The 16,886-nt window shown below is 35.7% G+C and overlaps 1 protein-coding gene across 1 annotated transcript; it reads left to right on the forward strand.

The window, feature by feature from the left end:
* The first annotated feature begins 7,526 nt into the window (after window positions 1-7,526).
* Window positions 7,527-16,751, forward strand: LOC140743513 (uncharacterized). The gene is made up of 4 exons (XM_073074845.1): window positions 7,527-7,685; window positions 8,013-8,074; window positions 15,755-16,062; window positions 16,589-16,751. Exons 1-3 carry the CDS (start codon window positions 7,668-7,670, stop codon window positions 16,032-16,034), a joined length of 360 nt encoding a protein of 119 aa, XP_072930946.1. The 5' UTR covers window positions 7,527-7,667; the 3' UTR covers window positions 16,035-16,062; window positions 16,589-16,751.
* The last annotated feature ends 135 nt before the right edge of the window (window positions 16,752-16,886 follow it).

A 16,886-nucleotide genomic window follows, 5' to 3' on the forward strand; every position in this document is an offset into this window, starting at 1 on the left:
AACACGCGACTACGTGAACACGGTAAACATGTAGACGTCAGTTGCTATTAGTTGAAGGTATATAATTTCGGGTACATGGGGTAGGTGTGTCGGTCGAATTGAGAAACCTCCTTTTTTGAAGTCGGTTAAAAAGCAACACGACAATAAATGATTCGACTAAAAACTTCATTTAACCATATTCCACGGAGAAAATAAGAATTACATACTTGGAAATATAAAATGCGAAAATGACACGCTCACATCGCACCTTAATTTAATAAAAACATCTATTAAACATTTTCCACGGCGAGAAAAAGAATAACTTGGAAATGGAAAAGGAGAAAATTACGCGCGCACTCCTTGTTACCTAGTGCGTTTAATTCAATACATCTGTATTCGTTAGCGGCTAAACTATCTCGTTGTCGGTCCTCCCGTTTAGTTAAAGTTTTTCATACAAAAGCAACACGACATAAAATTATTCGACTAAAAACCTCATTTAAACATATTCCACGGAGATAAAAAGAATTACTTGGAAATAGAAAGGAGAAAATGATACGCTCACATTGCACCTATTGCGTTTAATTTATTAAAACATCTATTGAACATTTTCCACGAAAAGGAAACGAATTACTTAGAAATGGAAAAGGAGAAAATTACACGCTCACACCTTGTTACCTAGTGCGTTTAATTTGATACATCTGTATTCGTTAGCGGCTTAACTATCTCGTTATCGGTCCCGCGTTTGTCGGCTCATTACCTTCAATTATTCGGTCCTCCTTAGCTGTGTTTTCTATTCTATTGTATACGATTTGCTACCTTTTAACCAATAAATTTTATGTTATCATTCGATGAAACTTGTTACAGGAATGTGTAGTCAATAAGAGTATACAATTTCAAAATAACTTTTGTGAGTTATTTTAGATACCTATTTTGATGATTAAAACAATGTTATAGGTTTTCGTTTTTCAGTGTTGGGTATAGAAATATTTTGATTAGATTCACTTCGAGGTATTTTTTTTTTGCGGAAAATAAGGATTTTAGATAGGTACCTTCGCGTGAAATATATCTGTTATGAAATGTATGAAATCCATATTATTTATCTATTTACATGTTTCATACGAAGCATTACCATGGTTATTACGGTGACCTGAATCCAAAAATTATATTTACACAAAAAAGAAATCGCTGATTTTAACAAGCACAAAGCAGGAATTAAACGTAAAATAAATTTCGTAATTGATGCTTTACATTTCGTTGCCAAACATTTAGTATGTTACTTAAGTGGTTATTAATAAAATTAAGATAATATTTCTTCATGTGACCAACTAAATACGGTGACGTAATACGCAAGAATCATGCAATAACAAATGTAACGCGTGCGGGGCGCAAGCGAAAGACACCTACTTTAATTAACTTTAAACTGAATAACTCTTCGTAATTTGAATGCGGCGACAACATTGCCACACCTACTTCTTCCTTGAAGAGCTGGTCTGGTCTGTCTTGAAGTGTGTGTTGTAACTGTACTCAGTGGCGTATCTATGATTAACTTTGAAGGTGGTAGAGCTCTGGTTCGACCCGACGGCGCCACCGCCACATTTTTTTCTGCCTAATAACAGCAGTTTTTTTGTCGCATCTTGTGTTCAGATAGGTTGATGCTCGGTTGTGCTCAGATAGCTCAGAGATCAGATAGGCTTGTAGATGTCCATGGGTGGCAGTCACTTACCATCAGATGCAATGCATGCTCGTTTGTTACTTCACTAATATATATAAAAAAAATCACGTTCTATTTTCCGTTGGCTACAAATGTCTATGATCGGAAATTTTACATAAAACATGCAAGTAATACTAAAATATAAAGTAAAGCGGTGCCGTAAATACTGAATATAAAGTTATCAGAAAAATCGCAATGCACTTAGAAACAACACAAATCGGTCGCGGAGCGTTTTTAAGTATTTTAATGGTGGTGGAGTATTTAATTACAATTAAAATTTAAATTAAGTTCTACTCACATACAATTAAAGTTTGAACTTAGTAACTAGTGCAAAGCATCTGTGATAGTCATTTTCATTCCTTTACTATTTGGAGTCAGTTAAAAGTTTATGAGCAACCTGGCTACTCAAGGGTTCCAATAGATTACTACTTTTGGCATTGCCGTACGAGCAATTTAGCGGTTTTTCGACAGTAAGACGCAGCGATCAAACTTTATTTTCGAACGCTGCAATTGAAGGCGCAAAATTCAATAAAGATTTAAATATAAGCGCGTTTTTGATACTGTAACCAAATGCAGAAAGTTGCCAAAACCTGATACAGCATCGATGTAATTCCCAAAATGTGAATCGTCGATGCTAAAAGTAGCTAGTCTGCTAGGCCTTTCCGTTGAGTGTATCGCATGCGTTATTTTTAATGCAAACCATCGCAAAGCCCAAAAAAATATATCATTTTCAAATATTTCAAAGTTAATAAGTCGCAAATTAGTAATTTGGGATAGGATTTCTACGAAAAATATTCATCAAATTAATTGGAAAATACATATTTTTTTATTAATTTATTTCATTTTTTTATTAATTAGTCTTACGAATCATAAGTAAATATTTCAATACGGGGTAGGTAAGTATATAAAAATCATGTACTTCAAGTTCAATTTTGAAATTTAAACGTTTTCATTGAAAATACTTTCGAAGCGAGTTAGTCTTTCGGTCATCTTTAAATTACTCTACGGGTGTCGAGTTACAAAATATACTTACTTAGTCTTAGCTTTTATATGTGGTAGGTAAACATTATTTAAAATTTCTGTTTTAGTGAATTTGTAAATTAAGTGAGAGTTGAAATAACGTGTATGTTTACGTAATTGAATTATATAGGCATACATGAAGTTTAGGCTCTATTTGAATCTCAGTGTTTTCGTGTCCGAATAGAAACTGTTTAAGTTGTTGAAATGAAAATTGGACCAACACACATTTGTAATTTTAAAATACTTTTATGTTTATAACCGATTAAAAAAAGGAGGTTCTATATTCGACCGCTATGTACGTATTTATGTATGTAAGTAAGCTTGTATGTCCTCGATTTTCTCAAAAACTACTGATCCAATTTGGATTGGGTGTTGGTTTTTTGAAAGCTTTTTTTATTTATATAGCGTTTGACGATGAATTTGGACTTCTGTTTCTGGGTCTGGGTGATTGTGTATTTGTCTCTGTGTGTGTCCTTGGCACCCACGGCAATTTACATTTTCAATTTTGCATTTGAGAGGGTGTTTTGTTTCGGTACTTTCGTACTGTGTCATGCGTGTAGTCCTTTTTATAACAGTCGCAACCAAAATATAGGTACTAACGCGCCACGCTCCTCAATTTATATGTAAAGCGAAATTATTTAGCTCCTATAATACTCGTAACTAAGACTTACGGCCGGCAAAAAGTCTTAAGTGACGTTAGCTAATCAACTAGTAAGAGTACTTTTATGTTGCTGAATCGACAACGATTAAAAATACATCTTAATTTACATTTCATAAGTATACTTGTATGTATGAAGTGTAAGCTGTAAGCCCTAAAAACACCCTCCTTTTGAGTTGCTGACAGACCAAAAAAAGGTGCTCGGATCGCCACGAGACACCAGTCAACGCGGTGTGAAATTTCCAATCCAACGATATACCTCTATAAGACTCATTTTGGGCCAATTGGCGCTTAAACTATAATCGCTATAACTTAGACCCGCGTGGCGGAGCGGTCACTATACCGGTCTGACGTGCAAAGGGTCCCGGGTTCGAACCCCGGCCAGACAGATATCTAAATGATGAATTTAGATTTCTATTTCTGGGTCTGGGTGTTTGTGTATTTGTCTATGTGTGTGTCCATGGCACCCACGACACAGGGAATCCTAGTGTGGGGCTGTGAGTGTAGAAAGCGTTATATTTATATTTATTTATATTTATAACCTCCCAGTGACGACATGATATTAATAAAATCACGTATGAAAAATAAAAAGTTATCGCAAACAATACCTACAAAATGAAAAGTAACAAAGTGTTATGTTTGAAATAAATAATAAGTAGGTACAGTTTCAAGAACATTTATGTTACGTTCAGATTGAAACCTACGATTTCCGATAGTGCCTATACCGATTACTAGAAGGGCTTGCAGCTCCGCGGTTTATGTAGACCTTAACCGATCTACATAGTCAAGCAACGTCGGGCGCGGTCGGGAGATGGATGGGTGACCGCTAAATTTAATGCGCGCTCATTATTTCTGGTCATTATTATTGGTTGGATGTTATCAATCTAATGCACATGTTAACTAAAACATATATTTTTTAAATAAAAAGTAAACAATATATATTACCTATTTTTCGAAATTATTATAAGTGAGGAATGACGATTCTATTGTTTTCTTAACAATTTCAATTAAGTAATATACAATTAAATTTTAGTAAAAAATAACAAAAGGGAGTCACAGTTTCCAGTCAGTATGTTACAAATCGGGGCCACGAAGGCGATGGACTGACGGACTTAGGACAGCTCCGCCCACTGCTTTCCTGCATGGAACGGACTCCCCACGAGTACTGATTCGGACGGGGTATATATACTGAAAAAGGTAAAAATCTTCATAGCGTGATTCAGAAATGGCAACATTCTTGCCGATATCTCGCGTTTGAAGCAATATTAGTAAGAGATATTTAATTGACACGACACTAGAAGCTGAGACGAATTTTATATATTTTTTTCAAGATTATTAATTGTCGTTTTTAAGTTTTGGTTTAGGTTATGTTTGTTTTGGAGGACCGCGTATTACGCATGCGTTAAAGTCAGGGGAAACCGTGAGATCAATACATGTTACAAACCTATGGATAAGCCCGTTTTAGTACGTGAGCGATGAGTTATTATGGCATGGATTATGACGAAATTTGGAAAATGAGAAATTATGGGGCAAACGTCAAGACGTTAATCAGCTGATAGTTACAAGTGAATTTTTAAGTGTAATAAAATACAAATATATATGTATTTACATTTATATGTAAAGCTAGAAGGTTAATCTTAATTTGTGAGGTCGCAAATATCATAATTGTTCATAATTTTTTTATGCGATGAATATTTTGCCTGATGGGGTGTAACGATTACACCCCTTTTCGAGATAGCGGCCATATACTTGTTTTGGATACAATACAAATACAGGTCTGTGATAGCGGCTGAGGGACAAGAGTTATTACCCCATAAATTTGGATCTAACTTTACACAAACCTCCCCTTCATTATCCCACTTAGTGTCCCACTGTTGGCCTTGGGTCTCCTTTTAGAATGAGAAGTCTACCGCGCTGGCCAAGTGCGAATTGTAGACTTCACATACCTTTGAAAACTTTTTGAGATTAATACTCGTATTTCCCTTGGAATTCAAATAATAAAATTGCGTCCTCTGACAATTGCAACCCAATTGTAACATTTCAATGGACGTTGGCAACACGACGGCGCAATACGGTTTAAGCGCTCAATGGGCAGAATGTCAATGTCAATGTTACAGACATATCTATTTATTAGCGGATAGCTTCGGTCTGATGCAATAAAACGGGAATCGAAGGTGCTGTTTCAGGCATCGTCGTTTGAATATTTACTGAATCTAGTTTACCCCTAGACAGACGGACAGGACACAGCAGAGACTTAGTAATTCCGTTTTAAGTAGTTTTAACCCATTGGGTACGGAACGTATAAATCAATTCTTATTGTGTCTAAATTCTGTTTTTTTTTTATAATACATTTTATAATACGTCTGCTACTCCTAGTAGGAGACGAGCATACAGTCCACCTGATGGTAAGTGGCTACTGCCGCCCATGGACATCTGTAATCAATCCCAGATAGTATTAGATATTCCCACCTGAGGTCGGCCACAGATGCGCCGCTACCCCTGAGGACTAAGCTGGAACGCCTCGGAAAAGTCTGTCTCCCTTACCACACCCTTCAAACCGGAACATAGCAGCGCCTAACACTGCTGTTATTAGGTAGAAATAGGTGTGGCGGTGGTGCCGCCGGAATCGAACCACAAAGGGTTCTACCACCTTCATATGTAATAATGTTTACAATGTAATGATTAGAGACGTGCATATAGAACTAAACGAAATGTATTTATTGTACGGACCTTGGTAGGCACTTGCAAATTGTCCTTAACAATATTTTTTCTAAGTAACTTTTGTAAGATTTCGATGGCAGAACTACCGCGAAATCTTTTATCGTATTATGTTACTGAAGATTTTACTGCGTTAAAGTTAATTTTCATTATAAGGCGTTTAAAGTAGAAATAGGTTTAAAGTAGAATAGTTCATTAAGGTTGTCAATTAATGTTAGTTTCTCTTTATTATTTTTGATTCGTAGAGCGCACTCTGTACAGTTTTGTACGACTATCTGTAACACCAAACCAAGTCATTATTATGGTTTTAATATTTTTTAATATATTAATGCACATTTTCTGTAATACGTATCCTTTTCCTTATTATTATTTTTTATTTGACTATCCTTTTGATCGTTGGGTAGAGTCGCCGCAGTAATTATTTTATTTAAATTTAGACAAATATTTATCAATTTCGTTCGTATATGTTTATTTGTCTATACTAATATTATAAAGAGGAAAACTTTGTTTGTTTGTTTGCTTGTAATGAATAGGCTCAAAAACTACTGGACCGATTTTAAAAATTCTTTCACCACTCGAAAGCTACATTATCCACGAGTAACATAGGGTATATTTTATATGAAATATATTTGATAAATAGATTTTAAGGCGGTACAAAGTTTGCCGAATCAGCTAGTATAACTAAAATAGTAAAGCGTAAAGTTGTATATGTTATGTTTGTATGTTGTGAGGCGGTGGCCGATACCAATCGTAGTGAGAGCGGCAGTAATGAATTCCCTATTATTTCCTTTTGGAAACTTCTCGATGGACTATAACAATAGTGTATAATTATAGTAGTAAACAAAAAGAACTTCCGGGGTATTTGATAGGTAGCTAGATAATTATACTGTATAAACAATTATTACTAACATTTGTTTCGATTAAAAAGAAGATGCACAAGGCCATGTTGGATTCGTAACATTAATATATAAGAAATTTCAATTCGCCAAGTACGTGTAAATGTTCGAGTATTTAATAAATGATCTTACCTCTTGGCTAGCCGTAATAAACTTCACATCATTTTAAGAACTGAAGTAATGTTATGAATAGGTACAGGAAGCGAGCAACGCCTCGAGGCAAGTTTATGCGATGATATAATTTTGTTAATATGTAATGAAACTATAGGCTATAATGCTAAAATTGTGTTATACGAAAGTTATTTAGCCGAAATTTTGCAACACATCGAAATCAAGAGCACTATACAACTCTACCCTATCGCGCGCTCCGGCTCTTACACTTTAAGGCTGTGTCGTAAAATCCACACTCGGTAACTACAATTCTCGAACGTCGATTTACCCCACCTGCGCCAGCCCCACCAGAATCGGAAGACACCTTTCTACCAACGGATCCAGTGAAATGAATCTCGTTTTAATGTGGTTGGGTTACACGGGCTAGTAGGGATGAACTAAGGGGCAGCATTATGTAATCCTTGGACTTGCGGACGGCGTATATAAGCTTGGGAAAGGTCCAGACAAAGCAGAAAGCCACCAAGTCTCAACAGGCCTAGTGTGTTAAAGAATCAGTCCAGCAAATCAAAGCAACATGTACGCGAAACTCGCTGTAAGTTATTGGATGTGGAACGAATACACCCGTCAATCATAGCGTAATAATAAAAATACTCGAAAAGAGTCATCTGGTCAAAGTGTGTCTTGTCTTGTTTTTGTCATCTTCAGTTAAGCATGAAGCAATTACGTTAGATATGTGAATTTAATATAGTGATTTAGAAAAAGACAAAAAAACTTTATACACAGTTTGGTTTTAAAACTTTTTTTGTATAAACTACAAGCATCCCAATTTTGGCAAATCAAACTAAGTAGACTTGGGACGAATATTAATTAACTCTATATTTCTATAATATGATTTTTCAAAAACTATTTATTGTTTCAGCTCGTCTCCCTTTTGGTAGCAGTCGTGATCGCTGCCCCAACCCCCGGTGGATTCGGCGGACAGTAAGTACCTTAATATTTTACCAGGGTATAGTCCGCTCCAAACTGCTAGTCCGCTCTGAAGTTGTTGCGAGCAGTTGTAGTCATACAATTTGCTATGGCGACGCGATTCATTTCTATATTCAGCGCGGACTAGCAGTTTTACGCGGACTATATTAGGTTGTAAAAACAACCTTAGTAAATTTTAACGATTATATTTTCAATATTTAGCATTTTATTACGAATCTCATTTATTGACAAATAAAATGAGCTGTGCTTTTTAGGAACAATTTTATTGAATTAACCTAAAAAGTGAAACCTTTTTACAAATCTCTAATAATAATGGTAAAAAAAAATCATTTTATTGATATGTAACATAAGCTGTCATTTTTAGATTGTGATTGTATTAAATACATAAATATTAAAAACTGTTTGCTCGGTGAAATTGAACAATCGCTCATGAAGCTGACAATATATTATTCTTTCCGAAAACCACTTTACGCACAGAAAAGTATATCGGACTATAGTCGGGTTTTTACACATGTTTATTTTTGATATAAGTCAGATTAAATTTCACAATATCTACTCATTTTAGACACGTTTAACAATTTTTGCATATGAATGTAACATTTCGTACCGACGTCAAACAATTCGAATCGAATGTAACGATTTTATTGATGGTCTTCAATTATTTTGCCCAGCCACTTTTATATTTGATTCATCAAATAAATTGTAATTGATCTAATATTTATCATTAATTTATTACCACAATTCAGCTCCTCATAAACAGGTAAGACTAATTGTAAATCAGATTTTGTATTTTTAAGAATTGTGGCACCTTATCTTGATTATTTTGAAAACCTCAAAATTGACCTTTGTACAAATATATCCTACTAACAATCTGGCTAATACTTTGTACATAATACTATATAGTTATATACTACAATGTCTTTTGGTTCGACTTCTGGCGAGAGCATTTTTTCTGTAAAATTCGCGATTTTTTACTTTTTTAGTATTTTCAGTATAGTGTTGATTGCAAATGATAATGTTAATGTAAATTACCGTAAGTGAAAATTTAAACCACTCGTAAAATATACATGCACAGTTATTCAATTAAAATGTAACTACTAAATAGTGACATACTTATTACGATTGCTCATTAAATTTGCATAAAATTTGCTTAAACTATACGCGAAGTCATATCTTTGTGTGAAAAGTATTAACTTCCTAATGAGGTAACAGAGGAATCCTACATACAAAGTGTTATCGCAACAAAGTTAGAAAACGCACCACATAGTCTCAAGTGTAATTTATAAGGTAATACCTTAGTGTAGTAGTAATGTAATAACTTTTAAAGAGGAATCCTACATATAAAATGGTATGGTAACTTTTTCAAAAAGTGTGCGAATGACGACCCGCGTGACGGAGTCACGATACCGTACTGAAGCGCAGAGGGTTCCGGGTTCGATTCTCGACCAGACAAACATCTGAATTAGTTATGTAGTTATAGATAGTGTGGGTGTTTTAGTACTCGTATTTGTGTGTGTACTTAGGGCCGTGAGTGTAGAACGCGGCAAAAACGAAAGATAAAACCGACCCACATAGTCTCCGTGTGTAATTTCCTAGCAATTCGTAACAATGTGCCTAGTCTTGTGTGCGTCTTACTAATTACTTAGCAATCATGAGACAGCGTATATCGGAACGCAAGAATTCAAGAGAATGCAGCGAGACACCGGTTGCGTTCGTTTAACGGAGACAGTGGAAATGCTGTTACTATAAAACATCTAGATGTGACACTGTCAGCTCTTTTCTGTGTAGCCCCACGGTTCATTTTTTAACAAACTGTCTACTGTTTATTTGTATATGATAACAGTATAGCAACATAGGCAATTTAGTAAAAATAATGATTATTATCGGTTAATAATTAAATTAAAATTGTAGTTACATTTGTTTCTTAAAAACAATTAATGTTGTTCACTAAAAAAAGTTTCAACGTTGCCAAAATAATTTAAAACGATAATTTAATAAATCACCATGAATAATTGAATAAGATAAAAAATATTTTAAAAATTACACAAATATTAATAAATTGCACAAATATGTTGTGAACATCACTAGGCACATGCTTTAAGAAGCTTACGCACTCGCTATACATCTCATGCATTTGTCGTCACAAACTCGCAGCGACTACGCAACGTGGCCACAGCGGTTACTCAATATTGTACTCACATGTATCTTATGTACCGCATGTTTTACATCGGCTAACTGCAAATGATCTTGCAGCGACAGTGACGACTCGATGGAAACTGGAAAATTTATAACTATAATGAACTAGATTTTACCCACATTCAAAGGTTTTTATCTAGCTTTCGGGAACGACACTTTTTTCGATATAAAAGGTACCTTATAACCTTTTCTGAATCCCTGACAACGTGTGTACAAAATAGCATGACAATCGGTTATGTAGTTAAAGCGTAGCAAACAAACAAACTTACATTCGCATTTATAATATTAGGGTAAATAGTTAAATACTACGAGTATTTACTGTTAATAGTGTAATTTGGCGAGTAAATAAATAGATAACTGTTTGCCAAATCGCGAAAGCGATCGACGTAACATTACGGTACATAACTCAAATGAGCTATACTGCTTAAATTATGTACTCGCACGTTATCATAGTAAATCATCATCAACCCATTACTGTTTCACTGCTGCGCACGGGTCTCCTCGCAGAATGAGAAGGATTAGGCCGTAGTCCACCGCGCTGGCCAAGTGCGTATTGGTAGACTTCACATACCTTTGAGATTTTTTTATATAAATCTCTCAGGTATGCAGGTTTCCTCACGATGTTTTCCTTCACCGTTTAGCAAGTGATAATTAATTTCTAATACGCACATAACTTCGAAAAATTAGAGGTGCGTGCCTGGGATTTGAACCTCGGATCCCTCGATCGAGAGGCAGAGTCTTAACCACTAGGCTATACTGCTGCTGCTTATAGTAAATGATCTTTAGTATTATCCAAACTAGGAAATTAACGTATAGGTCCCGTAAATGCCACATCTAGTTAGGTGGAGCCGCTACGCATAATCCTAGCAGTGAAAGGCGGTGCTTTCAATAGCTTTATTTATTAATGCTAGCCGGCTTCTACTCGAGATCTTACGCAACTGTTAATGTTGGGAATACAGATGAAAAAACGTAAACGGTTGGTAGATATTCCACGCACGAATGTACTGGGAAGTCGTTTTTTGTAATACGTTGTAAAATTTGTTACTTGAAGAGAATCAAATGCGGAACTATTGTATTAATACAGTAATGGTCGATAAATATTCCTTACTGGCAGATAATTTACAGAAAAACGTTATCAGTATTAGCAGAGTGCAGCCAGTAGAACCGCCCGCGCAATTCCTTTTCTTTAGAATAAATGCTAACAGAATTGTATGGTTATATATTCGCAAGTAACAATTCCATTATAATAAGAGAAATCGTTGTCATTTTTTGCTAGGGATGTTGATGCTATGTAATGGAGTAGTAAAACACCTCGGTAACTTCAATTAAAAAAACACTGTTTGACTATACACTGTAGGTATGTACACTAATGTTTGCCCTTAAAATATATTAGCTGTCTTATTATTGTCCCACAGCTGGGCGCGAGTTTCCTCTCATCGTAAAAGGGCTTTGGACTAGGGGAATAACCGAGACCTAGAACTACATTTTCCTTTAGCAATAAAGATGAACTAAAATATATTAGGCAACTAAAAAGCCTGCTATAAAATGAACGAAAACTATATTAAATTGCATTACCTTAAAATAACGCAACATACTTAAATCATTACGCTTCCTGACACTAACAGGTTTAAATATAATTATTGCATGTTGATATCATCTAGTTTCGTTATATTGTAATCCAAAACCGGCCTGAGAATGCAACACAAAATGAGAGCATGTGGTTATGTAAGAGAAAAAATTGACTTCGGAATTTCACCTACATATCAACGTATGATTATTATGTTATGATATTATGTGAATAACAAAGTAATCGCGGATTGAATTACAGGCCCGTTCGCACACGATAATTTATGCTTGGATCACTGAAATGCTACACTTATTCATATTTCGTGACGTGAGCAGATTTATTGTTTAGAAACTAAAGAGAAAAGTACAAGTGTATGATACACGAGTATGCGTGATAACAACAAACATAAAGTTTAGTTAGTTAGTTAGTTAGGTTAGTTTAGTTTAAAAGGGTTTAGGTTACATTAGTTTACAAGGTGTTTTTACGAATACAATAAATTTTGAAGCGGTGAAAGCCTAGTGGTTTAATACTTTTCAGCTATATCAATGGTTTATTTAACTTGAAGGTGAATGAAGCATTGTAATTAAGGCTAAGATCTTTTTCATTATCAACCCATTACTACCCCACTGCTGGGCACGGGTCTCCTCTCATAATGGAAAGATTAGGCCATAGTCCACCGCGCTGGCCAAGTGCGTATTGGTAGGCTTCACATACCTTTGAGATTTTTTTTTATAAATCTCTCAGGTAATCAGGTTTCACTAGGCACTACTATTCAAATAATACGAATGATTTAATTACATGCTTCGGTTTTTGTCGATACTAATAATGATATGATGAATAGGCGATGCTGTAATAAATAACATCTCGCCGGCTGTTCGTAATCGCTCGTTACTTACGTAACAAGCCATAGTTCTAACTTATCTGATATTACTTTATAAGCTCTATAGCGGTGTAAATGTTAAATGCCAGTGGAGAATCAAGATGAATAACCCGCTTGGCTGGCTGCAACCTACAAAAACGAATTCGCAATTTCTTTTAACGGTCCAAATAATTTTCTGAGTCATAATTGCTTCAGATGTAACGAATGATCTTAATTATGCTTATTATGGAACTGGTATTGTGAGTAACCATGCCGGTTTTCGATTAAAAGGTTTCGGGTTCAAATTCAAAAAATCAAAATGAATTTAAATATCGGTTTTAGGTCAATGGTTATGTATTGTATCGCTAACAAGAAATTAATGTTTTTGAGAGGAGTTTCAAAATAACTTTTAACGAATAAACATATTGAATCGATTCGATTTGGAACAAAGAGTAAAATTACATGTCATGAAGCATATATACGGTTCGTTAGTCTCTAAAATAATAGTAATATAGACAGAAGAGCCTAACCGGTTGTAATTCTTGCTCATTACACAATAACAATAGCCAACGTGGAACCCCGTATAAATTGCATATCAGCTTTCACCAGCAATGTAGGGAAATGGATTTTCTTCCCGAGCATAAGCTATGGCGCTCATGTAAAATGACGCAACGAACATGTCCTCGTTTCACACGAACCTCGCATGATGATTTGTATGTGGATACGTAATAAACTAGAGCTAGGATACTTTGTAATATGATCGTTATTTACGCGGTGTACACTGTAACGCGGCGGTGCGTATAAAGATCATGTTTGATCAGCTTTGGTTGGCTTTCCCGTTTTCCAAAATATCCTGGTTGACACTTTAAAACTTTAAAGTATCTAAGTACACACGATTTTTGAAGAGCAATCTTCTTTAGTTGAGATTATTATTTTTTGAGAGCTCAAAGCCATTGAATTCAACGCTGTTACCATAGTCGACACCTCGGTATATTGCACATACCTATCTTGTGTATGTACTTACATAGATATTATTTCCTGACGATTAAAAAAATACACACGTAATTGTTCAAGTTTTCACTTCTACCGGAACTCCCGGAGTGCCTGTTTTATTTTCACTGTTTTTTTTTCCAATAAGAGTTCAAATTGTAATCGTCATACCCGAGATTATTATTGTTACCAAATGTATACTTAAACTTGACCGGACAGTTTGTTGCTACAACGTGATAACTGGGACAGTAGTTTCCAATTTACAAGCGCATAAACAGACAGACGAACTGACATTTTATTTACCCGATTATTATACAATACTACTATAATATTATATTCGATATCACTTCGATAGCTACCTAACTGCATTAATAAAATTCTAAAAGAAGTGCCAATGTTTTTTTTCGGCCATTATTCGTGCTAGTATATCCGTTTATTATGACAACTCTATTTTTACTAACTTTATTATTGCAATTCTCTTTTTAAACACAGGATACTACTCCATTAGTATCCTGTGTTAAGCATAATTATAGTCTGCGTCAAACCGCTAGTCCGCTCTGAAGTTGTTGCGAGCAGGTGTAGTCATACAATTTGCTATGGCGACGCGATACATCTCTATATTCAGAGCGGACTAGCACTTTTACGTGGACTATAAGCAGTTATGTCAGCAAGCAAGTAGAACCTAAGGAATAGTTTTGGATCGCAGTCCAACTTGCAAACTTTATGGTCTTCGACGGAAACGTTTGGCGTCGGAACTTGTGCATGGAGGTCACGTGTGGGTCAAAATGCTCTCCGAAGTTACTTTAGAGCAGAATGCGGAAATTCAAGAGTCAATAGAGCGATCGATGTCATTTCTTAAAATATTCATACTTTATAGAACCAATACAAAAGTGCAGCAATAGGCGGACTTAATACTAAAAAGCATTTTATACCAGTCAACCTTATGGATGTGCAGGAAATGTACAGGCGGCGCAAACTACATATTTACATTAAATATAATTAAAGAGGAAAATAGAAGAATAAAAGGAGAAATGTATTATATAATACATCATAACATAAAGAGAAGATAGGGAAAAAAGCAAGTGTAAAATGTGGGAGTAACAATATTTCTCTGGTTCTTGTTTGTTGTCAAGCGATATACCGATTATGGTCAAATTTCGCCCGTCAGGCGAAATCTAGTTATCATGATTACCCTTTACATAACAATAGGACAGTTGTTGTGTAATGCTTCTGTGGCCTTCCATCGACCGTGCAAATCAAATGCGACTATGTAGATTTACCATGGTCTGAGAATACTAGCAGTGATAGCCTAGTGGTTAAGAAACGCGGCCTCTCGATCGAGGGGTTCGAGGTTCAAATCTCACGCAAGCACCTCTGATTTTCAAATTTATGTCCGTAGTAGAAATTAATTGTCACTTGCTTAAACGGTGAAGGAAAACATCGTGAGGAAACCTGCATACCTGAGAGATTTATAAAAAAAAATCTCAAAAGGTAAGTGAAGTCTACCAATAAGCATTTGGCCAGCGCGGCGGACTATAGCCGAATTCTTCTCATTCTGAGGGGAGACCCATGCCCAGCAGTGGGACAGTAATGGGTTGATTATAAGAATACTTTACAAAATTTTAGTCATACCATACAGAATAATCTTCACCATTCGATAGTATTAATTCGTAAGTACACGTAATATCCAAAGGTCTTTAAGGAATTCAAATACCTGGGATACAATCACTCTACACACACAATCACATACATATATAGATACCTAAACTTATATATAAACCTTGAATTCACTACAACGTCTTCGTCTTCAGCTCATTACTGTCCTACTGCCGGGCACGGGTCTCCTTTCACAAGAGAAAGATTAAGCCCTAGGCCACCGACCTGGACAAGTGAGAATTAGTAGACTTCACATACCCTTGAGAACATTATTAAGATCAGTCAGTTATGCAGGACTTTTCATGAAGCATGTGAGAAGAGGCGGAGTTTTAACCACTAGACTATCTGATAACTACAATACTGTTTTCTACAACTGAATTCACTACAACATTGCTTCTCTTTCCAGCAAACACGTTACCATCCACGTCCCGTACAAGGTGCACACCATCCATCACCACCACGTATCCAAGGTGCACATTCCCGTGCACGTGCCCGTGGTGAAGGAGGTGCCCGTGATCAAGGAAGTGCCTGTGTACCAGCACGTGCCTGTGCCCATCATCAAGCACGTGCCTGTCCCCATCATCAAGAAGGTGGAAGTGGAGAAGCAGGTGTTCGTTCCCATTCACGACCATCACGAGGAAGTCCACGGTTGGGAGAGTGAGTCGCTGTCGCATGGCTGGCACTGATTGGCGTATTCTCTAGTTCTAGGTTAAGGTAAGAGCTTTGAACTATCTTCTACAGTCTGCGTCCTAATTCGTTGTAGTCAACTTGGTCCTAGTTCGTCTGATAGTGGTCACTGTAGCCCAGCGGCATTTTTTCAATTTACCTGCTATTTTTGCTACTTCACATCAGCAAAAATATTCAATGCCTCATTTTGATATAAAGCACATGTTATATCACACATTTACTTTATCGATAAGCAATTTGCCAAGCTGGGTCACACTTGGCGCTAATTAATGCGAGTGACAGTTGCAATGAGCCAGGGATACCATCTATCCATTTTTTTTCAAACTTATGACGGATTTTTTATTTGCCTTTGTGACTGTCTAGTTTCTGACTTTTAAAATTTTGAAATGATAACCTTATAGCTGCCGTATCGATTTACCGCTACATAATATTTATTTCTAATTATCTATGTAGATGTAACTCTGCTAGCTACCCAAAGTCCGTATTTACCGCTTCTTACTTATTTCTAATTATCAACGTAGATTTAACTTTTAACATATATATTTTGTTGCAGATTCGTGTAAGTACAAAAATAATATAGTTTTAATCCCCAAGAAGATCTAGAAGTCCGATAGAAGATTTGTGTTAAAGTTACCAGTATTGTACGATTATATTGTTACCAATCATCATGTTGTATATAAGAACCAAAGAAAAAAATATAAAATGATTTTTACTTATTTAGTTTTTTATTCATTACTTTTAGTACAACATTAAAATATATTCTTCTTTATGTAGTTAAATTAGCATATGGCATAATCACTCCCATCGAATCAGTTATAGGGTTCCGTACACTAAGGGACGCTATTAGTGAG

This window comes from Epargyreus clarus, unplaced genomic scaffold (assembly GCF_041222505.1).
Source record: "Epargyreus clarus isolate Ecla_fem2 unplaced genomic scaffold, WU_Ecla_fem_2.2 ptg000007l, whole genome shotgun sequence".
NCBI classification, from domain to species: Eukaryota; Metazoa; Arthropoda; class Insecta; order Lepidoptera; family Hesperiidae; genus Epargyreus; species Epargyreus clarus.